The 27,958-nt window shown below is 43.9% G+C and overlaps 1 protein-coding gene across 1 annotated transcript; it reads left to right on the top strand.

The window, feature by feature from the left end:
• Nucleotides 1-334: 334 nt before the first annotated feature.
• Nucleotides 335-27,958, top strand: ND-42 (NADH dehydrogenase (ubiquinone) subunit ND-42). The gene is made up of 8 exons (XM_037412299.2): nt 335-972; nt 2,233-2,319; nt 2,381-2,502; nt 4,242-4,330; nt 6,896-6,950; nt 17,065-17,177; nt 19,874-19,988; nt 27,766-27,958. The coding sequence occupies exons 1-8, from the start codon at nt 438-440 to the stop codon at nt 27,895-27,897; spliced, it is 1,248 nt and encodes a 415-aa protein (XP_037268196.2). The 5' UTR covers nt 335-437; the 3' UTR covers nt 27,898-27,958.

Genomic DNA, 27,958 nt, shown 5'->3' with positions numbered 1-27,958 from the left:
CATCTCGGTGCCTCGCACACAGGCTGCCGTGATCACATTATCAGTGGCACGAGAAAAGTACTGGCAGCGAAAACGTGCATTGCGATGCTAACCGAATTTCTACGCAGACCGCGTGTACAGATTATCGTAAGTGCGCCCAGCGTTACGATGCAATTTGGTTTATGAATCGTGCTACGAACATCCTTACAGAGCATTTCATTCCGAAATTGCATCAAAACCAGTATGCTGGCAAATTTCTTCAATAGATGTCGCTTGTAAACACACTGAATCGACGCTTTAGTTCGTGTTTTTTCGCATGCAGCGATGCAACTGTTCGGAGTGGTTTGTAGTGAAACATAAATCCATAAGTCTAGTGCTGTGCTAACCGTGGAGGTCAACGGGGCTTTGTGCCGGTGATATTTATCAATCGCCTTTCCAAGTGTTGCCTTGCGGATGCGATGGCTTTTTCCCTTTTGCGGATCAGTCGATGCATCGCCATAGTCCCAGGCCTCCCGACGAGCTGCAATGTTGCGGTTGCGAGAAGTACGGTACATGTGCAGCAAGTGGCCGGCATGAAAACGCGAGCATTCAGGGAACGCGTTCCTAAACCAAAGCCCTTTCCGTACGAGACGAAGGATTTCAAAAGCTGGCACAGCCTTTTCGACTCTACACTCTCTCGCTTCGACGAGAACACTCGCTTGATCATAGTGGAAGGGAACATTGCAAGCGGCAAGTCCGCGCTCGCCAAGACCATCGCTGAAGAGTTCGAGCTGAAGCACGTTCCAGAAGTCTGCTTGGACAACTTTTACGTAGATGACTATGGTTTTGATTACCGAAGTGTTAACCATCTTCTGCCGGAGACTTCCCGGATGTTCGACATAAAGCAGTTCTACCAAGACCCTCACAACATAGTTGTGGCGAAAATGCAAATGCTAATTTATACCTTAAGGTTTGAGCAATACGTCGACGCCCTTGTGCACATAATGAACACAGGTAAGTGCCCCATATTGCGATTGATAAACCTGAACTTCAGTTATGTTGTAAGCTAGGCCTTCTACGCTGTAATACAGCATGAAAAATGTACCATGAATGTAGAATATACACTTTTTTTCAACTGCCGAAGCCACTCTAGGTCAATTACCTTGACGTTCCCAGCGACATCTTGCTACAGAGAGCACTGCTGCGCCGACTTAATTCTGTTTATTTCTGACTCCGCCGTTTGAACGGGCGGGCAGACCGCTAACGACAAGCTAAAAGTAATAGCATTCGAATCGAATCGCAGTACACCCGCCTTGCTTGAAGCCTCGGGCAACGTCACGTGTACGGACCGTTGTGTCTGTGTTACCATTCGTCACGCACTGCCATCGTTTTCAGCTTAACGAATTGTGTTCAAGCAACCACCAACCCACCAGAGCTATGATAGCAAATGTGACTTCGATAAAAGCTGCAGCAAAGTCAACAGTTTAGGCGAATTGCACAGTACAGTGCTAAAAGCCTTCTCCATAGCTTGTCCTTTTGTTTCGTGCTCTGAATAGCAGCGATATCTGCTAGTTGGTACATACTCGTTCTACAAGAGGCCGAGCGTACAAACTTGGACACAAGAAGAAAGTCTGGACACCGCAAAGGTGTTCGCGGCATCCATACTTTCTGTCCGTGTTCGTACGCCTGTATCTCTTGGGATATTTCATGTTCTGCGTGCAGCGTCCCACATTCAAAGATATAAAAGGACACTGCAAGTGAATGTACTGAAGGAAACCATGATGTTATTACAGCGTTAGACACGTGTGCTTATAGAAAACTGCACTTGTTTCATTTTTATGTGTGTAAACCATTATACACATAATGTCGAAAATGCCATACTCACGTCAAGCTTTATGTTGGTCAAGATCTTATCCTGTAAGAAGTGCACTATGTATCTGCAGAATGAAAATACACATGTGAGCTATAGCGAGTACCACACATATTCAGTCATGTTAAGCATGCATTGTGAAGTTTTTTTATTATGAGCAGGCACAATATTTTTTTATTTCCAACTGTGTTTTGTAGTGTGTGCACTTGTATTCTCTACATGTCCCCGTTTTATTTCATCTACTGCATGCACATACAAAGAAAAAAAAACAGGTAGTGGCAATCTAAGAAGTTATGTATGTACATTAACAGACAGAGACAGTGATGCTGTTGGTATATCAACCTGCTGGCTTCTTTGATTTTCAGATTTCATTCAATTTCATTGCAATCATTTCTACTTTTCAGGTCAGGGGGTTGTCTTGGAGCGCAGCTGCTTCACTGATGTTGTCTTTGCTAATGCAATGCACAAGTTTGGCTACATCTCTCCAAAGGGTAAGGTACATGTAAATTCTAGTGCTGTTTACATAATTGCATAATCATTTTTTTTTTGCAGCAATGAAGATGTACCGTGAATGTAGGAAATACACTCTCTTTCAACTGCTCAAGCCACACTTGGTCATTTACCTGGACGTCCCCAGCGACATCTTGCTACAGAGAATTCGTGAACGGAACCGAGTAAGTGCCTTAATATTGGCAGTAATGCTTGCTGCCTTTACTTCGTTATGTGGAAGCTCGCATCATCTGCAAGCGACATGTGTGCATTAGATCGAAGCATTCTTAGCAGCTGTGCTGTATATGTCAAGAGTAACTGCAGCAATGAATATCTTTATTTGCATGGCGGTGGGACTATTTCCCTGTTACTTATAACGCAACCATTGACTGATAATGTTAATCACGGTTCACAACTTTTTCCCTCTTAATAGGGCAAGCTAAGTGCGGTATGCACTCCAAACTTTTGTTTGCTTTACTTCTTTTCAATCATCGGCTCGACCCCTTGAGAGCACAATAAATTAATAATTACATCGCTCGTAATGTGATAACTTTAATAGGGACTTTAAGTGCAGTGTAGCCACAGTCTTCAGTAATAGCTTCTTGCCATAATACTATCATATTTTATAGAGGTGACAACAGTAGTACCATGAACAGCCAACATTTTTGTTAATAAGCGAATGCTTTAGTCTACACTGTTTACCACACTATATGCTTGGTACTCACTGATGTAATGCATTACTATGGGTGAAATGTCTATTCAAATTTTTTAATGTTCACCCACTGTTGAAAATATATGGAAAGATATGAAAAAGTCTTCTTAAGAAGGGGGATAAGAATATTCTAGCAGAACGTGAGACAATTGATAACTTTCAACAAAGTTTCACAAAGTACTTTTCTAACCTATTAAGTCTAAACTGTTTATGCTCCTGAAAATTTAATCTGACTTTAAAGCACACTGATTGAATGAGCTACATTATCACAGAGAAGCACCTGCCACAGCGAAAAGCTATGTCCCCGAGCCACGGCTGCACATCTGCAACTATCCTTGAAGTAGGAATCAGTCTGGGTCTAAAAAAACTGGTACTTAAATTTGCTGTGTGCGTAACTTAGCTCCAGCACATCGCAGCTGCAAGAAAAGTCAAGAAAGGAAACACGATTTCAAGTAAACTGTACTGTGCAATAGCCAATTAAATAAATATATTTATGTTTCTTCTTCTGCTATTTTTCTTTATTCCTTTTGTTTTAAATATTGCTAAAATATCATATATTCGTGATCTGCCCTGACATTAGAAGTTGCAAGTTCATGTTTAGTTTCATAAATTTATTATTAATAAAGACTATATATTCTTTCTTGGGATACTTCGAGGCATTTTGGTCTGTCTGTCGACTTCTCTGTTTGTCACCCCAAACGGCTTGTTTTTTGCTTTTTATTCTATTTGCCTTTAATTCCAAAACCCAACCACATCTTCGGTGCCCAGCAATATTGCTCTGGTTTCTGCATTCATATTTGTTTGTAGTATCTATTAAAAAACAAATTTTGCGCATATCTGAGGCAGGACAAGAACACGTCAATATACTGTGGCATGTTTCTTCATACTATAAAAGTCATACACAATTAATGCCAAGGAACCTAGCATTAACTACGCTAAGCTGACAATGCAACGCTATGCACAAAAAGGCAGGTGTTTCCTGCATTTTGCTAAGACCATAAGGTGGTGGTACCTACCCGCTGTGCGCATCGAAGCGCTTTAACGCAGCGCCTCCAGAATCCCATTCACCGATTTTCTCGGGCAGAACATCAAATTAATGTTTTATTCACTCTCTCCAGACGGAAAATTATCGTCATTCGGCAACATTTGCAGTGGAACATGCAAATACGGGGCCAACTTTTTTCTATTTATTATTTATTTATTTATTTTCAGCCAGAGGAAGTTAACTCAAAGGTTCTCACAAAGGCTTACCTTGATGAAATTGAATCAGGTTATAAGAAGGACTATCTTCGCTCAATCAGGTGGGTGTCATACATCAAATTGGCTTCTTTCCTTCTTTCTATATCTTTTCAACCTCATGGTTTGTGAACAGTGCCTTGGTTTGTTAGTGGTAGTACACGTTGAGCATTGTTCTACTAATCATTTTTTTCCCCAAGACTACACTCTGGTATCTCAACCATTGACATATATATGTATGATACTACATGGCACGATCAACTCTCAAAACACTATATTGGCACACTGTGGTCGTCATTGTAGGCTGCCAGTGAAGTAGAACAACTTGTTGAAGTGCTGAAATAAGTCATAAAAGAAAGCTTGGTCATGCTGCATAAAATATTTGGCACTAATGTTATAGGTATACTAAAGTAAACCTGAATACAAATGTGTGTTTTCAAATGAATGTGTTATCTATGGCATAATGTTTGGAGTAATCCGGGAATCTATAGATCTTTTCCAGTGGACATAACTTGTTCGATGGACCTAACTTGTTCTCACTTGCAATATTTGTCTAAGAGTTTGGAATTTTTAGGGAGGCTGAGAACACTAGGATTAAGAATTTTTTTTTCAAGGTATGACAGATTGACTCCCAGTAACTCACAGGTTTTCTGTCTGCTGATCTTTTAGATGAAATCGTATAGGTCTGCTTTTTATTAAAGAGCAAAAATCGTTTCATAATGTTTTTGTGTTATTGGTCCGGCAGGTGGAAGGTTTGTACAGTGTTGCATATACGCCATAATAGCATAACTAATACCTACCGATATCGTCTTTTGCTTAAGTTATCGTGATGGCAGTTTTTAGTCTCCTGACGATGTTATCACTCAATGTGCATATCAGAAGCTTCCGTAACGATGTTGATGATTCTAATGAGATTGCCAGTGCAACATCAATAGCTATGCATGTTTTAGAGCTTATACAGGCACCAGTAATTACCCCTAAGTTATGTTATTTGTTTCAAGTAAAAGCAAGTAGCATTCAAAGCAAAATGGCAACAACAAATGGTAGCAACTGTTGCTAAAAAAATCTGATCTATGAGTGAAAAATCTGACGCATGGGTGAAATGTACTGGCATTCTTACATGTGTCATCACATATCCTAGCGTAACTGCTGGTGTCATGTGAATTTTGGTGGGAGCTCATCTACCTGGCGTGGTTGCCTAGTGGTTATGATGCTCGACTGCTGGCGTGAAGGTCGTGGGATCGAATCCTGGCCATAGCGACCCCATTTTTGGTGGAGGCAGAAATGACCGAGGCCTGTGTGGTTAGCTTTAGGTGCACTCAAAGAACCCCAGGTGGTTGAAATTTCTGGAGCCCTTTAATATGGCCTCCCTCATACTTGTACCATGGTTTTGGTATGTTACAGGAACTCTAATGTCAAACAACAATTTACGTCAGAGTGAAAGCTCAATGTATGACAACATCTAAAAGGACAATATTATCACGAACAGTGCCCTACTTACCAAGAAATTGAAGTAAATCACAAGAACATAAGCGCCGCAGTAGGACATTTTCTAAATGATCCCGATAACATCAGACGGGCCGTCTAAAATTAATCTCTAGTAATCGATCTAGCTGTACTAATTATAGAATAGTCCGTGAATTAAGAGACGCAATAAAATGCTGCTTGTTCTTTTTTGTTTGATTCATGGAAAAAAGAATCGCCGGACGTTACTATGGGGAAGGGTCCGAATGGTTAAAAAACTCAATTTTCGCGTGGTTATACGGGACAGGTGGTGCCGTCTAGAGGGGCACAGTTGAAACAAAAGAGTCTACAATCTCGAAGCCAATGACGAGAAATTGATCGATGGCCCTTGTTGCTGCTGTGGCTCCCGCTGCTTTTAGTCAGCTGCTACTAGTGCAGTAAAGTAGGGCAACGTTGTGCATGGCAACAGTGACTAGAGACGGTCCAGTTGGTCCGCTTCTTGAGGCAGGTAATTTGAAGTGTGCTCACCCGATGCACATCAGTAAAATGTGATTTTATTTATAAGTAGGCCCTTCTTTGGCCCAAAAGTAATACTATGAGGTTTCTGGACCGCTCTTTCAACAGTCAACGTCGACTTAATAGTTGACTTTAGTGTCTCTTTACACCCCACCAATTATTATTGATGGATATGCCTTTGTGCATACAGATGGCTTCAGTGTATCTGCTCAGCAAAGCAATTTGTTTGCCTGCATTAACCGGAAGTACTGAGTGACTTATTTAAGTGTGCTGTAGTTGTGTGCACAGCTTCCTTGACATAAGGTTATGCCTATTGCCTATAAGAAAGGAATATTGAGCACTTGTAGCAGCGGTTTTGCAGCCTTCAGTGCTGCAGGTGCGGGCACGTGGACAGCAAGTGCACTGCCGCATTTACTTGTAGAAGAGAAGCAGCCTCTACGGTGCTTACAGCACAACGTCTCCACGTATTGACAAGTCTTTTTCGAATGGCCTTAGCTAAACCATTTTTATTGCCAGTTTTGAATTTTGCAGAGATTGAATCAAAACATGAATTTGAAGCAGCGTAGCTACAAACACTCCTTAAAATGGGTTTTAAAAGTGTTTCTTCACATGTAATCTAATGGAATTATCTCCTGCCTGTCAAACATTAGGAAGGAAACTGAATTGCTGATGTACGACTGGTCAAACTTTGGAGACTCTGAAATGGTAAGGACTAACATTTTGAGTTACTTGCTTAGTGTGAATGCAATTGGTGTGCGATATGACAAGCCTAGGGCTTTTTTGTTTCTTTTTTAAATAAGATAGACTCGTTAAATGGAACTTAAACAAATCAGGAAAGTGTGTTTCATTTATAGAAGTCCCATTTACCGAGAGACGAGCAGAGGTACTGAATTCAAGTACAAATACTGTCATATTAGATTTATTAAGCAGCAATTTAGCAGATTTTCAATTACTGAGAGTCTACTGGATAATTTGGTCTGTTGGGGGAGATGGAGGTGCAGAGCATAATGCTACCTACAGGTATTTAGTGGAGCAATGAACTAATGTGCACTAAACAGAATCCGTATTTGAGCATTAATCACAGTTTCTTATCCCTTTCCTGGATGGCTCATTCTTTGCTCTTGGACCTATTGCTGTCCGTTTTCGGGCCCCTCTCGGCAATGCCACACGGCGGCAAAGTTCTGTGGTTCGGCACTGTTTGACAAGTTCGTTTGTACCTGATTCATGCATGCCTTATCTCATTGCATTATGTGTCATCTCTCTAAATGAGCAAGCAAACTTCTTTAGGTAGAGCTTTGATTTCTTTAGTTTCAGATCGGGATGTATGGATGGTAGGCAAAGGCTTGGGTCCGCCAAGGGTCACAGTTATTAATGATTAAGATATATTCCCTGTTTTTCTTTTCAATTTATTCGATATCTGTAATCAAGGAACTTCAGCATTATTTGAAAAGTTAATTTAGTACCTCTTTTTTTTACCACGCATAATTGTATCTCAAATTTCTACCACAGTGGATGGCCACTGACAGTGGCCTTACAGTGGCCTGCAAAGGGGCAGGCCACTGTCAGCCCTGAAGGTTGCTCTATAAAGCACTCTAAGCGTTTCACTGACTGTGCTAGTGGAGTGGTGTATTCCACCCCTCTGTCATGCGGGTGCATGTACATTGGGCAGACAGAGCGTTGCCTCAATGTCCGTTCTAGAGAGCATGCAAGCTCTCTGAAAGGTACACCATCCACTCATCTTGCCCTTCATTGCCGGCATTGTGGCTGCCCAACTGAGTTTAACAAAACCACTGTGTTGATGAGGTATAGAGAGCAGCTCATGCGTGAAATTTCTAAAGCATATGAAATCATAAAAGCTGGAGACACCTGCTTGAGCCTACCTTCAATCGTTCTCACAGATGCTGAGATTACGTATCTACAGCATACCTGATTACACGCTTGGTTGGGGTTCAGAGGGTTTTTTTATGCTTTCAAGTTTGCATATATATGACATGATTCTTTCATAAAACTTTCTGTTGTTAGAAAGCGCTGGTGTCGTGCACTTGTGTTTTTTTTTCCTTTTTTGTGCGTTTATCATCATGAGTATGTTTCAACTAGCCCAATTCGCCACTTTACATGAGCTGCATAGCTACTGTAATTGTCGCGGGCTCCAGTACCGTGCCCATGTGTGCGGTTGTGATCACGCCGAAAGCTGAAAGTTAGCTGTGCATTCGAAGAAAAATAAAAGAAAACAAAGTACTCACGATCATCACATGTAGATGAATAATCGTAGCATCTTGCCCCTTTTTACCCCTTTTGTGTAGCGTTCAGCATGCTCGCTTGTATAAAAAAAGAGGGGAAGTGCTTAAAGTGTGCAGCATGCTTTCAGAACTTTGCTCGTACTTGACGAATTCTAAAAACTTTTTGTGGTAGATTATTCATGAGGCAACGAGCTCCTTTAATGAAGACTCTCGCTGATTACTTAAAGAAGTATGGCAGGGCCCCTATAAGACATCTGCGTGTAAGATGGGAATTTTGGGTGGAGTGTTGTCATTGCATTTCTGCAAAAAATCTGCATTGTGTGAAAAAGAAGACATACCCTGTATAGATAACTAATGGCTCCACATTCCATCGCAGAAAGTAGACATCTCTTGGGTAGAAGCTCTGTAAATTATGCATACGTTGGCTCTGTTGTGAACGTGGCAGTGAGGAAACGCTTAGAAACGACGTAGACAGCAGTGCTCACCGCAGAAGAGTACATACATTCGAAGTTGGGTCAAAGCTAGCCAGTAGTTTAGCTGGAAAAGTTTTTTCACTCAGAAATGTGCCAAATTGTGCAACACGCAATATATTCAGGGTGCATGTTAATTTAACATGATAGCGTTAGAGAGCTCGTCTTGTAGAAATTCCGGTGTCGGTGTCATTGGTTGTGAGCGAAAAATCATCTTATGTGTGACCGAAAAATCAAGAATGATGCAAATAAAAAAATAATTTAAAAAATAATAAAAAAAATTCTGGGCCACACTGGGGATCGAATCTGGGTCGTTTGCAAGGCAAAAGGGATGCTCTACCTCATGGCCACGCTTGTGAATGCACTGAAAGTAACTTTTATGCTTTACAAACACATGCATCTTACATATATGCTTCGCAATACAACATGAAATACTGTAGTAATGATGTGTGGTACAAGCGATCATTGCCATCAGGCGTCAGAACATGTGATTATCATAACAACTTCGTGGTTTAAAGCTGGTCACCCACTACGATAGGTACATGTGCCGCTGCACCTATTCGCTTAAGGGGACAGGGTAAGCAAAAACATTTTTTAAAATCTTTTTTGCAATATTTGAAATCAGCAGCAACCTACAACTTTTTTTCTCTAAAAAGGACTTAGTATTTAAAAACTTGTCTGGTGGCCTGCCATGCCCCTCTTCTCATGTAGATAGGGATTCCTTACAGTTCAAGCATCATAGCAATATGGAGAAGTTACAGTTTGCGAGCTGGAGTGCAGTTGGCACATTCAGAAAACAATGGGGCCAGAACTGCAAAAACAAAAGAAAGCAGAAGCATGAAGCTTTCTGCCGGGAAATGTATATCTGGTCAGTGTTACTTTAGGGGTGTCATCATTGGCAAGCACCAAGACTATTATCGTTAAACCATTAATATGAATATGAGATAGCTTGAAGGACATGCAAAGAAGATGTTCGGTCCACATATTCAAAGGATACCATAAAAGCAATAATAGCATCATAGCATCAAAGGATACCAATCAATACTGCGACCTTTGGCCGAAGGACGCCGAAACCTGGTGTAAATTCTACAAAGCCCACTTGAATGGTGAACCATTCGTTTATAAAGAACACCTTCCAGCATCTGTTATTGAGGTTGTTAAGCCAAATTACTTGGAAGTAGTATCTCACTCAGAATTACTTGCTAATTGCCTCCATGGGAAAAATTAAAACAATAACGAGTCGTTGCATTTTCGTGTGGAAGCGCGCTCCAAAAAATGGTCTCCCCGGGCACCAAACACTGTAAATATGCACTCTTGATACTGCACTTAGTTTTAATGATGGCAGTATAGCTCGTGCGAATGTGCTGAGAGAAAGAGAGAGAAAAGACTTTGTTGGACACAATGGGCCGGCAATTTGGTCTCGGCGGCTTCAGGTGGCGGCTCGTAGTCCCTGGACACTGGTGGCATCCTCGGCCTGCCGGACGGCCCAGAGTTGGTCGTTCAGCTCTGGGCTTTGGAGGGCCGCCTCCCAGCGGCGGTGACGCCGACGAAGAAGGTCCCCCGCGGCTTCCACAGCCGGGGCGGCGGCAGGAACGAGTGAGCTCGAGGCTCCCTGTGATTTGGGATTGACGGCCACTATAGGCGCATCGCGATTGGTGGCGTTTTCACGACTGTCGACGCGCGGCACATTCCCAGAGCATGTGGCTCAGTGTTGCTCTGTGCCCGCACGCTTTACATATATCAGTGGGGTATATGTTCAGGTAGAGGTGGTGTAGAACGACCGGGCTAGGGTAGGAATGGGTTTGGAGTAAGGGGAATCTTACGGCATCGCGCCTGTTTAATTTTGTATGTGCTGAACTCTTTTGGAATTTCGCCAGGGCACTGCACAGTGCAGGCCCTATGCACCCTTGACCTGCGTCAAAAGTACTTTGCTGACAGGGCTGCATAGCAGGCGACAAAGGGGGGTCGCTGTCACAAAACGAGCGCTAAAAATGGGTGCGCCACCAAATTCTTGCGATAACGGGCGGGAGAAACGCCGCGAGGTCAAAAGAAAAAAAAAAAAACAGCCAAGGCTCCCCGGGCGCGTGCTCTCCCCGCAGAAGCGTGGCTTCACCGACGAACCTCCTCACCCCACATCGGCGGCCCAGCAAGCCCGCGATATTTCGAGAACGAAGGAGGCGTGGTCAGGCCGAGTTGAGTCATCCGACGCGGAGGGCAGTCGAACCATCTCGCCTCTCCCCAGCCTTCGCTGCGTATCGCGCCGACGAAATGACGAGAAGCGTCTGGAATGTCGCGCGCAAGGTATTTAACCGAGCAGCCGAGATGAAAGATCAGGAGGAGACGGAAGTTAGCGCCAGCGTGCGTAGGGATTCCGCCGTGTAGTCGGCAAAGGTTTTGGTCCGTAGGGACGAAGCCGGAGATGAAGAGGATTTCCACCTGAGGGGTGAAGGCTCGGGCTACAGGCAAGAGCGTGTGTTTACCGCTATCGATTCGAAGACGCGTGGCAACAGCTGCAGGTGTGAAGCCGACGTGTTCCGGCGAAGACGTTGTAGTTTGAAGAGTGGCCAATTGAAGACGGGAGGTTTCCTGGAAGAGAAACTTCGAGGGCTGCGGAACGACAACAACGCTGGACTTTGAGTGAGTGATTCTCGGAAGAGTATCATCTCGACTTTGGTTCCAAGAACTTTGGACTGAATAGGTTTTCTATCTCTTTAGTCTTTAAGTGTCTTGGTTGTTCAATGCATGCGACTGCATTGTAGCTCGTATTGTTGTCCGAGTCCGTTGTTTCAAGTGTGGCTGATTGTGTTGCGTAGTACGTTGATTGATTGGTTTGATTGGTGACATATTGTATGCAACTATTGTGGAGTGTGCATTTTTGTGTATTGTTTTCGATCTGCCATTATTGAGAATATAATTTGTTTGTTTATCAACTCTCGGCTCTGACTTGTTCTTTGGGCCACAGCCGGCGTCCGCTGGCGCGCCAAAAAGGACCACTTCTAAATTGTCCACGCTTTCGTGGTGCGGTTCGGGGGGCCGATACTTCGGCTCTTGGAATTAGCCCGGCGATCGCCTCCCTAATTAACGGGACTTGTGTGACAATTAATCTGGCGTCCGCGACAGGACCTTTTGGTGCACAGTGTGTCCAAAGTAGTGAGAAAGAGCCTCGAGTTGTTGATAGTGCTATCGGAACGACTTTGTGTGTTGCTCGGTGTTCTCGTTAACGAGTGCAGGGGAGCAGGGGAGTGTTTCGATAGACTGATTTAGGCAGATACTTTTTGCACGCGGCAAGACTTTATTTGCGAGACACAATGGATCTCGAAAAGTTAGTAGCTCTTGGTGAGAAGATGGGTCTTTCTGGCGCCGAACTACAGAAGTGGGTTAGCCAGAAGGCGAAAGAGGCAGTGGAGAGAGCCAAGGAAGAAAAAGCCGCTGAGTTAGAACGAGAGAGGTTGGCAGCTGAGAGGGCCAAGGAAGAAAAAGCAGCTGAGTTGGAACGAGATAGGTTGGCAGCTGAGAGAGCCAAGGAAGAAAAAGCAGCTGAGTTGGAACGAGAGAGGTTGGCAGCTGAAAGGGCGAAAGAAGAAAGAGAGCAGCAATTGAAGTTGGAGCTGGAGAGAGAGAAGTTGGCAGCCGAAACGGCGAGAGAAGAAAGAGAAGCGAGGGAGCGACAGCTGAAAGAAGAAAGAGAAGCGGAGATGGCTGAAAGGGAACGGCAGCGGCAGCACGAGATGGAACTCGAGCGGCTCCGTTTGCAACAGCGAAGTGAAACTCCTGTCCAAGCTAGAGTTGAAAGCAGCGAACGGGAAGATCACGGCTTCCGCTTGAACCCAAGCAAGCTGCTCGTAGCGTTTGATGAAAGGAAGGACGACCTAGACGCGTACCTCCACAGATTTGAGACGATTGCGAGGAGCCAGAATTGGCCGGAACAGCAATGGGCAACTGCTTTGAGTACTTGCTTGAGTGGTGAAGCGCTCAGTGTGTACGGTAGGCTGACGCCGACCGATGCAGCCAACTACGCAAAGGTGAAAGCTGCTTTGCTGAAGCGATTTAGATTCACGGTGGAAGGATTCCGGGACAGATTTCGGACAGGAAAGCCAGCTTACGGTGAGACAGCTACGCAGTATGCCGCCCGACTTTGCCATTATTTCGACAGATGGATTGAACTTTCAGGGACAGCGCAGGAGTACGATGAACTTCGAGAACTCCTAATTAGAGAACAATTTCTTACTAGTTGCCACCCAAGCCTGTCGCTGTACTTGAAAGAGAGGAAGGCTGAGTCACTTGAAGGAATGCTCGAATTGGCTGATCAATTCTTGGAAGCGCAAGGTGGAACTAATTTGGCCAAGGTCAAGAAGGATTGTCCCGAGGAGTCGAAGAAATTGGCTCCCGAAGAAAAGAAGCATGCACCGGAGAGCATTCCGCGATGTTTTCTGTGCAACCGAGTGGGTCATCGCGCGAAAAACTGTTGAACGGTCTTTACGAGCCCTACGGTTGTAAAATGTTTCAAGTGTGGTCAGACTGGGCACAAAGCAGATGCATGTCGGAACGGAGTGAGTCAAACTCACCAGGTATCCTGTGTGCAAGCAACACCGAAATCTGATAATAATGCCGTCACTGATGGATTCGTAGAGTTGAAGAATGGGGAGAAAATTCCTATTGTGGGTGCTGTAATGTCAAAACAGCCAACCGGTGTTACGAAAGGAATGCCAACGCTGCCTGGAAAAGTTGCGGGCAAAAAGGTTACGGTGTTAAGAGATACCGGCAGCTCCACTATTATCGTGCGGAGAAATTTGGTACGGGAAAGTGAGTTGACAGGCAGAACGAAGCCGGTTTGCCTAATTGACCGTACGGTTCGGATGCTTCCCGAAGCAGAAATTGCGGTTGAAACCCCGTACTTCAGCGGGAAGGTTACTGCGTTATGCATGACGACCCCCCTGTATGACCTTGTCATCGGAAACATCGACGGGGCGCGAGGGCCAAGTGATCCAGAATGTTTGGGAGAAGACCCGAAGATAGAGCCCTCGCCAACACAGCGGCCGCGAGATACAAGGGAGGAGCATCCCGTGACGGATCTCACTAGAGCCCAAGGTGAAGCTGCGGCGCAAGAGACAGCGAAGGAGAAGACGATCGTGTCGAATAAGTTCACGGGCCGAGCAACCGGACTTACGTCGGCATGACCTCAACAGACCGACAGTGTAAAGGAGACGGAGTTGGCCAGCCGGGCAAAATGTAGAGGCATGATCAAACGGGTAAATAAACAGACAGGACCCGTCGAATGGTATGACGCGTTAACGGTGTCGGAAGAGACAACGATGGCTGAGACGACGCCTCAGATATCGTCGTTGGAAAGGGCTCGCCGAAAAGGAACGTGGAAACACAAGAAGAGATCGAGCGAGCACCGCAAAAAGGGGCGCAAGCGCTGCTCGAAGTGCTCAGGATAAGTGCTGAAGTCAAATCAGAATGTGTTTGGCAGTGCTGAGTGACATATGTTGTGTTAATGTTCTGGTTATCCTGTGTCACAAGTGTCGAAGTGTTGTGCTGTGATGTGATGTATAGTATTGGACCATTGTTGTAATGAGAGAACTTTGTACATTTGTATTATTGGGAATGTGTGGTGGAGTGTTGTACTCATGTGCTTGTGGTTGTGTTTTCACGTGTTGTGTAATTGAATTACAATGTACAATTGTATTAAGTGATCTATTGTGAATGTGACGAGTCATGAGCGACGGACTATTTTACAGTCTGTGAGAGTGTGTGGTGGCTGTTCGCGCTCGTTTGTGTGGTTTTGAATATTATGAGATAATATTCTTAAAGTGGGGGGCAGTGTCACAAAACGAGCGCTAAAAATGGGCGCGCCACCAAATTCTTGCGATAACGGGCGGGAGAAACGCCGCGAGGCCAAAAGAAAAAAAAAAGAAACAAACAGCCAAGGCTCCCCGGGCGCGCGCTCTCCCCGCAGAAGCGTGGCTTCACCGACGAACCTCCTCACCCCACAACGGCGGCCGAGCAAGCACTCGATTTTTCCAGAACGAAAGGGGCGTGGTCATACCGAGTTGACTCATCGGCCGCGGAGGGCTTTCCAACCGTCTCGCCCTCTTCCCAGCCTTCGCTGCGTATCGCGCCGACGAAATGACGAGAAGCGTCTGGAATGTCGCGCGCAAGGTATTTAACCGAGCAGCCGAGATGAAAGATCAGGAGGAGACGGAAGTTAGCGCCAGCGTGCGTAGGGATTCCGCCGTGTAGTCGGCGAAGGTTTTGGTCCGTAGGGACGAAGCCGGAGATGAAGAGGATTTCCACCTGAGGGGTGAAGGCTCGGGCTACAGGCAAGAGCGTGTGTTTACCGCTATCGATTCGAAGACGCGTGGCAACAGCTGCGGGTGTGAAGCCGACGTGTTCTGGCGAAGACGTTGAAGTTTGAAGAGTGGCCAATTGAAGACGGGAGGTTTCCTGGAAGAGAAACTTCGAGGGCTGCGGAACGACAACAACGCTGGACTTTGAGTGAGTGATTCTCGGAAGAGTATCATCTCGAGTTTGGTTCCAAGAACTTTGGACTGAATAGGTTTTCTATCTCTTTAGTCTTTAAGTGTCTTGGTTGTTCAATGCATGCGACTGCATTGTAGCTCGTATTGTTGTCCGAGTCCGTTGTTTCAAGTGTGGCTGATTGTGTTGCGTAGTACGTTGATTGATTGGTTTGATTGGTGACATATTGTATGCAACTATTGTGGAGTGTGCATTTTTGTGTATTGTTTTCGATCTGCCATTATTGAGAATATAATTTGTTTGTTTATCAACTCTCGGCTCTGACTTGTTCTTTGGGCCACAGCCGGCGTCCGCTGGCGCGCCAAAAAGGACCACTTCTAAATTGTCCACGCTTTCGTGGTGCGGTTCGGGGGGCCGATACTTCGGCTCTTGGAATTAGCCCGGCGATCGCCTCCCTAATTAACGGGACTTGTGTGACAGTCGCCAAGCAAGACGTTTCAAAACAACAAGAAAAAATGATATTGGGGATGAGTATCTGGCTGGTGCCTATTGAACGAGTCTGTCGATCTGCTGTTATCTCGTTGTACTTTTGAAGTAATGCACATTTTCAACTTCAAATGCAATTATCTCAAAACTTGCTGTTTTCGTACTTATGTTCTTTTTCTCAGCAACCACCATATTTAAAATCATAGATTTCAGCCAGTATTTAGATAATTTAATAGAGAATACACTGAAGCAGAATTAATGTTCTATTGTGTGAGGAAGTGCTCTTCTGCAGCATGACATCTAATAGCAATTATCGAGTCATAAATCTGCGTCAGTAAAGGCAGATATGGTTCATTGTCACAATGATAGTAAAATAATTACTGTAGCTCTTACTTTGTGGATAAAAAGGCACATAAACTGCGTCTTAAATATATGGCCGGTATGGGGCTTACCCTTTTCCCTTAAGCGGGGTGTTTCTATACATGAAAAAAGGCAGAGAAGAAGACAGCGGCGCATGCCACTTTTTTTTTTTTTTTGCTGAAATGACGCATAGGAGAGATTGGCCACGTAGTGCGTGCATAGCAAATTCCAAAAGGTTTCATACACTTAAGTATTTGGAGTACGCACTAGGAACAGGATATCACTATCACATTAAACTCTTAAAGGCGAAGCTTTAGCGTCCCCTAATTTTTTTTCTTGATACAATATTAAAAAAGTCTTTTTGTCATTCAGTGCCACAATCTAGGGAGTCTACAAAAAAAATACTTGATAGTTTACCAGCTTTAGGGCACTGTGCAAAGCAGAGGTGTGATGCATTTATTAGTGTAAGTTGCCACCATCAAAATGTGTAGTTTCATTTTCCTAGCAGAAGGCACAAGCTACAAAATAGTGCGATAAATGCCATCAGTGTTCAAGAGACTGCCAAATTACCATATCTGGGGAGCTTTGCTACTGCTTTTATTATAAGTTGATGTTTTCTATTTAGAACTAACTTAAATATCAACTCTCATTATGATTTTAGTGTGATCTGTTTTCTGGTCTGGTTTTGCTGACTTCTGAACTTTGTATTTCTCACTATGGTATTGGAGCGATGTTTAAATCACGAGTGTGTGAAAATGGCTGAACCTTGCCCATGCTTTCCAGGTGCTCGACGACATTGAGCACATTGACTTTGAAGGTTACCTGGACGACCCATATGGATCCATGATGGCCGACTGGAGGAAAAAACCAGACCTTTGGGAATTGTATCGTTATCAGTAAGTGTGGCTTTTATGAACCACTGATGCTTCCATGTTCTATCCTTATAGACAACATGCATCTTTTTGATCATTCATCACATGGATGACATTTAAGAAATATGAACTTCAGTTTGATACTACAGATTGTCTTGTAGTCACCTGAGTAAACCGGACTTTTGGCATCAACATGATATCAACATTACTGCAACATTACGACTCGAAAAAAATTTATCTAGTGATACGATTCTGCATGATGGTATTAAAATAACTTCTTAAGCTTTTTGTATAAATACTGCGATCCTACTATTATTGCTGCAGTTCTTAAAGGAACACTAAAGGCAAATAATAATTATATGTCAGAGGGAAAGCTGAATGTAGGACGTGTAAAACGGCATTATCAATAGTAGTACCCTATTTACCGAGAAATTAAGCTAAATGTACCACACGATGGGCCCCACCTATGGGATATTTTGTAAGTTGTCCCAATAATGGAGAGCAACTGACTACAATTAATCATCATCATCATCAGCCTGACTATGTCCACTGCAGGACAAAGGCCTCTCCCATGTTCCGCCATTTAACCCGGTCCTGTGCTTGCTGCTGCCAATTTATACCCGCAAACTTCTTAATCTCATCTGCCCACCTAACCTTCTGTCTCCTCCTAACCCGCTTCCCTTCTCTGGGAATCCAGTTAGTTACCCTTAATGACCAGCGGTTATTCTGTCTACGCACTACATGCCCAGTCCATGTCCATTTCCTCTTCTTTATTTCAACTATGATATCCTTAACCCCCGTTTGTCCCCTAATCCACTCTGCTCTCTTCTTGTCTCTTAAGGATACACCTACCATTTTTCTTTCCATTGCTCGCTGCGTCGTCTTCAATTTAAGCTGAACCCTCTTTGTAAGTCTCCACAATTAATCACTAGTAATCAAACTAACTACTAAAAAAGGAACCTTCCGTGCATCAAGAGACAGAATAAAATGCTGCTTGTCCATTAGTTTGATTTAAAGAAAAAAAGAACTGCCAGGAGTTACCATGGGGAATGGCGCAGGTGGTTCAAGTTTCATTTTAATCTGGTTAAACTGGACATGTGATACCATCTAGTGCGGCCCAGTTGAACCAAGCACGGCCGTCATTTCGAAAGCCATGGCAGAAAATTGCTCATTGGTGGCTGTTCCTGTCGCGGCTCATGTGACTTTCGCTTTGCTGCTACTAGTGTCGGCGTCTGCGCTGTGAAGCCGGGCAACGTTGTGCACAGCAACAGTGGCATGAAAGGTTCTACTTTGAGGCGGGTAATTTGAAGTGTGATAACGTGATGCGGACCACTCGAACATGGTTTTATTTCAAAATACGCACTTATTTGACACAAAAGTAGCACTACGAGGTTTCTGGACCACTATTTCAGCAATCAGCGTTGACTTAATATTTGCCTTTAGTGTCCCTTCAAGATGAAACTCTCTGGGGTTCTGTAATTTTTACCTCTTTAAAATGCAGCTGGCATGGCCAGTAGTTGGACTTGTGACCAACATGATGTCCTTAAGAAACAATGAACAAAAGCTCTAGCAATGCTTGTTTATTGTGGCTACATTGTCATATGACATTATGATGCATCCACCCTTGGAATAACTGAAAGCGACTTCTGTGAGAGTGTCTAGTCATGTAGAGTACACGTAGGCAGAAATGTTTTTTTTTTATGGGGGGGGGGGGTGGCAACTTTTTTTTTTTTTGTAGTGGGGGCTGGGTTAACACATGTGGCCGAGTGTCATTTTAGGCTTGTATGTCATGACAAAAAAAAAAAAAAAGCAGTGGGATACACAGCGTGCCTCCCCCAGGCCACACTACTGGTGCACAGCAAGCTGCTACAATAGCTTCTGTCCTTATTTACTCTTCTGTACTCAAAGCCAGGTGGGACATAGTGGGAGGTCCAGTAGACTACAGTAGGCTCTGCATAATTCAAGATTTGGTAATTAAAACTTCTGGTTGACTCAAACAAACCTTAAATTTTTGGTCGGCCCATTATGTTTACGATGCATTTTAAAGCCGCACGATTCAAACCACACTACTGCAGGAATTTAATGAGTGTAATCTCAGGAATTTAATGAGTCCACGCACAAGTAAATCTGCGGCCTTTGCTGCTTCTAGCAAAACACTCATGCTTTTGTGTCATTAACAGTCAGAGATAAGGCAGATTGCCTGCCCAAAAAATGGTGAAACTAGCCACACCGCTTGCACCAACAATCGCATGTTGGCAGGGGAAGAAAAATTAAAAAAAAAACTAGGCGATACAGTTTATCGCATGTCAAACGTATCCTAAAGTCACTTTCACCGCTGTGAATTGGTGTTGTGTAGAAAAATGTTCCAAAAAACGGAAGGGGCTTCTATTGCTGTCAAAGTGTAATTGGTTCATTGCGCATATAATCTCTGCCTTGTGCAAACCACACTCAAATTTCCAGGGACCTTTCAGATTGTTTTAAAATTTTTGACAGCTTTACAAGTGCAACAGTGGAGTTTACTTTGGAACTAACGTGACCATCATTTTAATAATTAATAAGGCTGGGAATGTTCAATGCCACATTCATAAATGCCGATGCATCTTACTGCAGATCAGACTATCGATGGCCAACACTCTGTTCGCCACTGTCAGTGCACAGCATGTGTTGTATGTAGACTACTTTTTCTCCTTTTTCATTTTGCACCTTACAATCACTCGTAGGATGACCGCTGAAAAAGACGAAGTCATGGATAGCCTTTCAATGAATTTGTATGAAGCTCCGGAGCTTCTCACTTCCGGAGAAGACCAGGAAGCGGTGGAGGAAGTTATGGAGAAGGTAATGTCCAGTGCGCCATACTTTCTCTGATGCTTCGAATATGCTACGAAGAGCTTGGCTCTTTTTCTGCCATTGCATTTTGACACTTCATCATTATAAATCTAATGTACTTTGTGTTAGCAAAGTATGCCTAGCAAAAAAAAATCGCAGCCTTCAGGGTAAAGCATACAGTGTTATTGTATGGAGCGAGGAGATGAATTGGAACCAGAGCACGTTTAGAGCAAGCTGGTGATGTTGCGTGGCTCACCTGAGAGCAGTTCATAGTAAGTAAACGTTTTCACTGGTAAGATTGCAGCCAAGATATGCAGCTGCCATGCAACATATGTATTCAAACTGTGGCCTGTACTTGAGCAGTGAACAGTACACAGGGCAATCTACCCTGTGTTTTACATGCAAGGCCTTCACTCCTACCTGTGATGAGCACAAAATGAAAAAAAAAGGAGGGGGGGGGGGGGGGGGGCACTTGTACCCAACCCTGCACAGTGCAGCCCTCTCTGTCCCTCCCATTTTTCACCTTCTTGACTTCCCCGCACCATTTCTCATCTCTTTTCACTTCTCACCACTATTGGCCCATTTTTCTATCGTCGCCCCTGAAGAAGGAGACAAGCAGTTCAACAACGTCGGGTGCAGATTCAAAGGAATTTCGGTTGCAGATACCTCACTGTGCACGTCATTTATAAAACTCAACCAGACAGCTAATGCCGCCAAATAAATAACGGGCAGCTTCTGACTTATGAGTCTCCAACAGCTCCCTCAGGAGCGAAATGGTATTTCCAGAAATACTAGCTATGATTCTTTTAGGCACCTCTCAAACATCTTGCTGGATGCATGATGTTTGATTCTTGTTTGAACTTGAGACGTTTGAGGCTGAGATGTCACCACGTGTGTGTAGAATTACCAACTCTTCAACGAAGGAAGTCAGAACAGGGCAGTGGGGGAAAGGGGGTTTACACTTACATTGGGAAGCACTGAAATCTCTTTACTTTTTGCAGTATCTTACTAATAGGTCTATCTTTCTTTTACTGTTGCGAAATCTCGCAATGAAGTGGTGCTTAGCTGGCCACGTGCTGCACGCAACACTTGCCTTTGCTGCAGAAAGTACTCGCAAAAGTTTGTCGCACTTCACGTAAATGTTCAAGCCCCTCCCCACCACCCTTACCCACCACAGTGTCGCATCGTGCATGCAAACGCGGTGTTTCGTAGCGTAAAGAGCATTTTTGAATGTTTGTTGAATCAGATCAAACATTCTAACTGGATGGTCTTGAACAAATTTGGGACAAATAGCTGTTCCGTCGACAAAACTGCGGGACTCGGGACACTGTATGAAAATTTGAGACAGTCCCGCATAATCCAAGATGGTTGGTAATCCTACTTGTGTGGAAGGACAGTACATGTATTATAGTGAACCTAAGATATGAGAAACAGGGGTGTGTTCTCTAAGCTTCCAGATCACATCGCTACCTTTCTTTGACTCCTTACAGTGCTACCATTTCAACCATTAAACGCCCTCATTCCTTATTTTCAACACTAAAGAACATTCTTCCAAAGGCTAAATGCAAACGAAATTGCAAGCAAAAAGTTTATTCCTCTTTCAGACATTGGCAAACATTCTGTGAGAAATGCATCGAGTGAAGTTGCCATGATAAGCACGTTTAAAACAGTTCCTGTGGTGATGACTAGAGGCCGGACTTTTAGACACTAAAGAAGTGTGTTTTAGGTCCCAAAGACAGGCAGGTGAAACACCGTTTTAGGCCCTCAATATCATAATTATAGGCACAATAAATTTCTACAAAAGTTGAAATATCCCAAAACAACGATGTCGGTGACATGTATCTACGGCAAGAAGCAACAAAAATTATATTCTTTAAGATAGCAGAAAGGTATCAACGATTGAACATAGGCATGCATTTCCCACGCGATTTGCAGTATGCGGTCTTTCGTTTTAATCTCTAGCATTGTGCGCCAAGTGTCCACCATTAAATTAACGTTCTCCGGGGTCTCTTTCGTTTCATTGTGGCTGAGAAGGGCAGCGCAGGAGCAAATAACCAGACCACAGACACCCCAGAAGAGAGGGATGCTAGGTCGAATCACATAGGACCAATTTCTTCCCTATCAGTGAACACATTAAAGAAGCACTGACATCAAATTTCAAGATCGAGATGTGCCCATCATTCGATCGCTTGGTATGCATTGGCCTTCTTGGCCAAATTTGAATGGCACCCGTCATGTGGAAGTTATTTCAATTCAATGTCAACCAGCATAAAAAAAGATGAGGAGAAAAAATGGAAAATAGACTGCCCTGCGACATCGACACTAGTGCTACATGTTCGGTGGGATACATTCCACGAATACCATCCCGAGTGACGATGCCTTAATAGTGATGACGTGTACGATCTGAGTGTTCTTATCGTGGCGCCAACTGGCGCTGAAGCGCAGAAACGCACTCGCTCGTCGCGTCTGATTTTCGTCGCACTAGTTTAAATGATTTCATGAAATTATCAAGACAAAAACCACCTTTAAAAGAACGGCAAAAGAAAAGAGCATGATTAAGCGTGTGCTCGTCCGTCAGCATTTCGGGGAATCGTTGTGAGTTGCAGTCGTTTAGTTCAAAGCACGGAAAAAGCGCTATGAGGGTGTCTTCTCATACCATGTATGTGCTACACATCAACACGACCACAAGTTATCAAAAGTGGAACAGCGTATAGTCAGATATCATCGCTAACAAGTAACACACAGGTATCGTTGAATTTTAGTTTTATCTGTAGACTTCACATCCACGTAGAAGTGGTAATACCGTGTTAACCGTGAGAGGCTGGATAGATGGGGCCATCTGGAGGCGCAATAAAGAACTTGGCAAGCAGGAAACGCATTCTATTTCTCCTGATGCTCATTTACGATAGCTATATTGCATTGACCGCTATGCGTATACCTGAATGCTTTGCACGCCAAAACACACCAATAAAGCCAACAGAGACACACGAGCTGACATGGCTGAAGCGTGCATCCTCGGGCACCTCTGCAGTGGTGCTTGGAACGGTGTCCATTTCGGAATCACTGTTCTGCAAAAGGTCGATCGAAGCAAAAATAATTCGTGACGTCGTGAATTGCGGGGATTGTAAGCTCCAGACTATCGTATTGAAACCGAGTCGACACTTTGCATGGCGACGACAGCAATGCAGGTGACAAGGCATGACTGAATATGTGTCCGCCTAACAGACGAAATGTCTGCAGAGCAGCTGAGCCTGACCTCACTCTTTTCTGTGGAGAAGTGGTCAACTGTTGCGTGATCTGGAGGTTACCGCGAGGTAGCGCCACTGCTGGTGTTCCCAGCACTAAAAATAGCGGGACTGTCAGCCGTTTTGAATAGTGCTAGATACCAGTGATATAAATCAATAAAAGCAACAGTTATTCATCCCTCAGTTGCGTTTTGGGTCCTGAATCGCTGCTACAGTGTCTATAGCTACTCGCTGACGCAAAAATCTTGGCATGAGCAAATTTGATGTCAGTGCTTCTATAAAGGCCCCTCACTACCTTTGGGCATTTTGAGCTGACAAGGGTAAGGGTGCACTGGGTCCTCCGGATCATTCCTGTTAAGATTTGTAAAATTACATGTCATGGAAAAATGCTTAATTTCTAAAGAATGCCACTTGCCCTTCTCGCGCGCGTGCGCCCCAAGATCTATAGGGAGTGCCGTACAGCAAGGATTGGTCCTGTTTTTACATCGCTCCTTTACGTTGACATTGGTGGGCTGACGTCACGTACGCTATGCTCTTCATCAGAACTTCGTTAAATGCTAGCTATATCTAGACAAACAGACGAAAAATGTTCCGTCTCCTGATTATATCTTTTTAAAGGGGTACCTCATTAAGAGCGTTGCCCGTGACATTACTTGGCATGTGCAATATGTGTGTTCTGTGGTGTAGCATGAATGAGGATACCTTGGTTTGGGCTAGCTGCTTCATATCATTTTGAAAGGGAAGTGCAAGGACAAAGAAAAAAGAAAGACAGCACTGTGTCTTTCTATGTCTTTTTTTTTCCCGCATGTTCGCACTGCCCTTTCAAAATCATTATAATGAATGAAAGCTAAGAAAAATAATAAAACACGCAAACGGAATCTCAGCTTGTTATTACTTTTATATTTATTTTATTTTTAATAGCCTCGAGATGCTCTTCACTAATCGGTTCTCGTTTGGCGTCCCCCTCGGTGCAACAGTCGCTATAGGGTGCTCTGCTGCCGACCCGAATCCCGCGGGTTCGATTGTGGCCGCGGCGGCCAGATCTAGATGCAAGCAAAAAAGTAGATGCCCGTGTACTGCACGGTGTCAGTGCACGTTAAATAACACCAAATGGTCAAAATTTTTGGAGACCTCCACAACGGCGTTTCTCATAATCATATCGTGGTTTTTTTACATAAAACGACACATACTACCACTGCTACCAATACTATATTATACTACAACTACTACTACTACCACCACCTCATTTCGCGCCCCGCCGCGGTGGTCTAGTGGCTAAGGTACTCGGCTGCTGACCCACAGGTGGCGGGATCGAATCCCGACGGCGGCGGCGGCTGCATTTCCGATGAAGGCGGAAATGTTGTAGGCCCTTGTGCTCAGATTTGGGTGCACGTTAAAGAAGCCCAGGCGGTCGAAATTTCCGGAGCCCTCCACTACGGCGTCTCTCATAATCATATGGTGGTTTTGGGACGATAAACCCCACATATCAATCATATCAATCAATACTACCCATTTCGCTTGCGTTTGTCTTCTCGTCGTTCCTGCATCGTGCTTCGCCAACCCTGACGACGCTTAGCTTGTATTTCGTGTGTCGTCCCTGACCGAAGTTTCAGCGGAGCGACGTGGTGTATCGCGGTCACAATACATGATCCTCGCCAACCTCTCCTAAAGTGCACGCACTGACTGATTAATCACACAGAAAATGGTAATAGTACCCAACAAAGAACGCCGAAACGACACAACATCGATGGCATACAAGCACAAGTAGGCTGGGGCACGTCATGTGCGCGTGACCATGTTGTGCTTGGTGCATATACGTCATGTGATTCTCCAGCCCCGATACCAAAAAGAACAGGGTAGGAATGAGGCTCGTGATGGCTGCATGGGAGGAGAGGCAAGGGATTCAAGCTTGCTTCTTCGCATCATGCTTTGGTGACTCATAGCGAACCAATTTTAGAAATCACCGTGGTAAAAGGCTTTTCATTGGGCACCCAAGAACTTCTAGTGTCTAACTACAACTTACTATGTCACCTAGAGAGAGACGCTTAAAGAGTAAATTACAAACAAAACAAAAGCTGCGTGCACATCACATTTTTTACCCGTAGGCTCTGCAGCAGATGGGGTACAATGTCGAAGAAAACGCGCCTTCATTGACACAACACACTTTGTTTTTTTTTATGAGTCATTTCATTCTGTCATAAAACTTACAAAAAAAGAAATTAGTAGAAAAATTATATCTCATACGACATTCTAAAACCTTAATTACCATTGCGCAAAGAGGATCGTATAGGTACATTCATTTTCGAATGCGAGTTTTACCATGAGATGCTCAACATAGGAGCTTTAACCCCAGTATAATTCGATGCGATCATAGTAATTCCCATCCTAGTTTATTTTTCATGTTGTTAGAGCTGTCACTTTTGAGTAATGGCTTAGGACAAACATTGAAACCCTGTTCTGTATTTTTTCATGTTTGTCACTTAAAGACATATGACAAGGGATTTCATACAACACAAGCGTATTCAGGCATGAGGTGAATGTATGCTAAATACGCCGTTGACTGAAAACATGCCAGCGCCTGTCTCAGGCTTCGCTGTACAAAGTATAACAATTTGGCGACCTTCACCACCACAGAATCATCAAGAGTATTCTATCAGTGGCCCTCCGGCTGCCCAGAAAAACCTGCTCTTTCTTTCCCACCGCAACACCCAGGTTTTCAGGGCGGTTCTTCAGTTCCTTCAGGCCATCGGACAGCTGTTTGTAGAAGGCGGTCGCCGCGTCCTCGGCCATAGACGTGACTTTTATTTTCTTGCCCCATCTTTAATTCTCTCTCCTCCTTTCCCTGCAGACGCTGAGACGTGCTTCCACTTAGGACTGCAGAAATAGCATCTTTTGCACTCCTCATACTCCTCCTCCAATCGCTCGCAGCATGTCAGCTTTGTCTTCGTTAAACCTTATAGTGTTCGGAAATATCAATGTTGCCTTTTTACATGAATAATGGTTTCACACCACGCTTAAAAACAAAATTTGGGCTTCAATTGCGCTCACATAGGCGCTTATTTGGTAAATAGTCATTTATAGGCACATATAGGCATTTAGGCATGAACACACAAAATAGGCATTTAGAGGCACTATAAAAACACCATAAAAGCCCTTCTTAACTTCTAATTTATGCTCATATATCAAAAATGAGAACACAAGGAACAAAATATGCATTTGCCAATTATCCGGTCTCTAGTGAAGACTCATAGGCTAAGCTTGAGACATAAGAACAAGTAAAATTTTCCAAAATTCTGACAAGGCATACTTGGCAAAAGAGCTTTCTTTGTGTTGTGCAGCACATAAGGTTGCAGTTCCCGACTATAACAGCCATAGGTGGCTAAAGTATCATGATTTAACAAAAATGGTACAAGACACTGGTTCACTGCTTTGGGGGCTTATTTTCAGTTACTAGCCTTTTCTACTTGTGAGCTACTATCTTTTTGTCATATCTGTTGTCGTCCTGAGCTGGTGAAGTCACCATACTTCATTCTTTGACATATTTTACAAAACTGCAGTATGGGAGCATTCCATGGCTCATGGTTAGTGTCGAAGTTGGTGTTAATACTGTAACTCAAGTAAGTTATCCCGGTAGTCTTGCATTACATGTTTGCAAGCAAGCACAGCTTTGAGGAACACAAAATGTGTGGGTAGAAGAGCATGGCTTAAACTTTTGGCAACTGAAGAAAATAATAATAATGTGCATAAATCATGTAAAACTTTCCTCCCAATTCGCCAAGCTTTTTTTAGGGGCGAAGCTCCTTAGGGTGTGGGTCTGTCCATCCTCCGATGGTGTATGCGTTGCACATGACCGAAAGAGCTGTCCTTAGAATGTCCGCTGAATGGCGGAACTTGTATATGATGAATACAAGATGAATATATGTGAGATGGCTGTACTTGGAGTGTTCACTAGATAGACGGATGGACGGACGAATGTACAGACAGACAGAGGGACGGCCGCACAAACAGACGGACAGATGGAAGAACACACATACACATGGAGGGACGCACGGACCGTCACACGGATGGACGAATACACAAACGGACGCACAGATGAATAGAAGCAAGAATGAATGAGCAGACGAAAGCTCGGACAGACTGATTTATTTATTTATAATATTGATGAACGCCCTGCGCCACCAATCACCATTCACTCCGTGGATATGCTGTGATTTTTTTGTGACCAAAATCATACTGTTCTATCAATTCAATGGTATTCCTTATTTTGTGTAGAAAAAGATAACTCGAAGGCGGCTTCACTGCATAGTAATACAATGAAAAATGCTAATAAAAGAAAGCCGACACACAGATGTCCCAACATGGACAAGTGTGGCCAAAAGCATCAAAAGACATGAGTGTTGATGACAAGTATTGTAGTCACCGGTCATTCTGTAAGAAATTTTCAAGCCGACTTTATGCGTCGACTTTCGCAAAAGGGTTAAAATGATGGTGCTACTGGGCATGTGAGCTATTGCTTTGTATTTCCTTCTTTTTTTACGCAGTACAACAACCAGCGAGGCTACTTCATGAAGGGTTACAACAGGCATCTAGGAGACAAATGGGTTCTGTTCCGGATGAAGGACATCAGCAAGTGGGAACAGATGAAGTACAGGTGGAACTTCAACAAGTACTAGCTGTATGAGACCCTAATGTATGACCAGTGGCATACTAGAAATAAATATTATTGTATCTATG

The sequence above is a fragment of the Rhipicephalus microplus genome, chromosome 1, assembly GCF_043290135.1.
Source record: "Rhipicephalus microplus isolate Deutch F79 chromosome 1, USDA_Rmic, whole genome shotgun sequence".
In the NCBI taxonomy this organism is placed as follows: Eukaryota; Metazoa; Arthropoda; class Arachnida; order Ixodida; family Ixodidae; genus Rhipicephalus; species Rhipicephalus microplus.
This window is presented reverse-complemented; position numbering and strand designations above follow the sequence as displayed.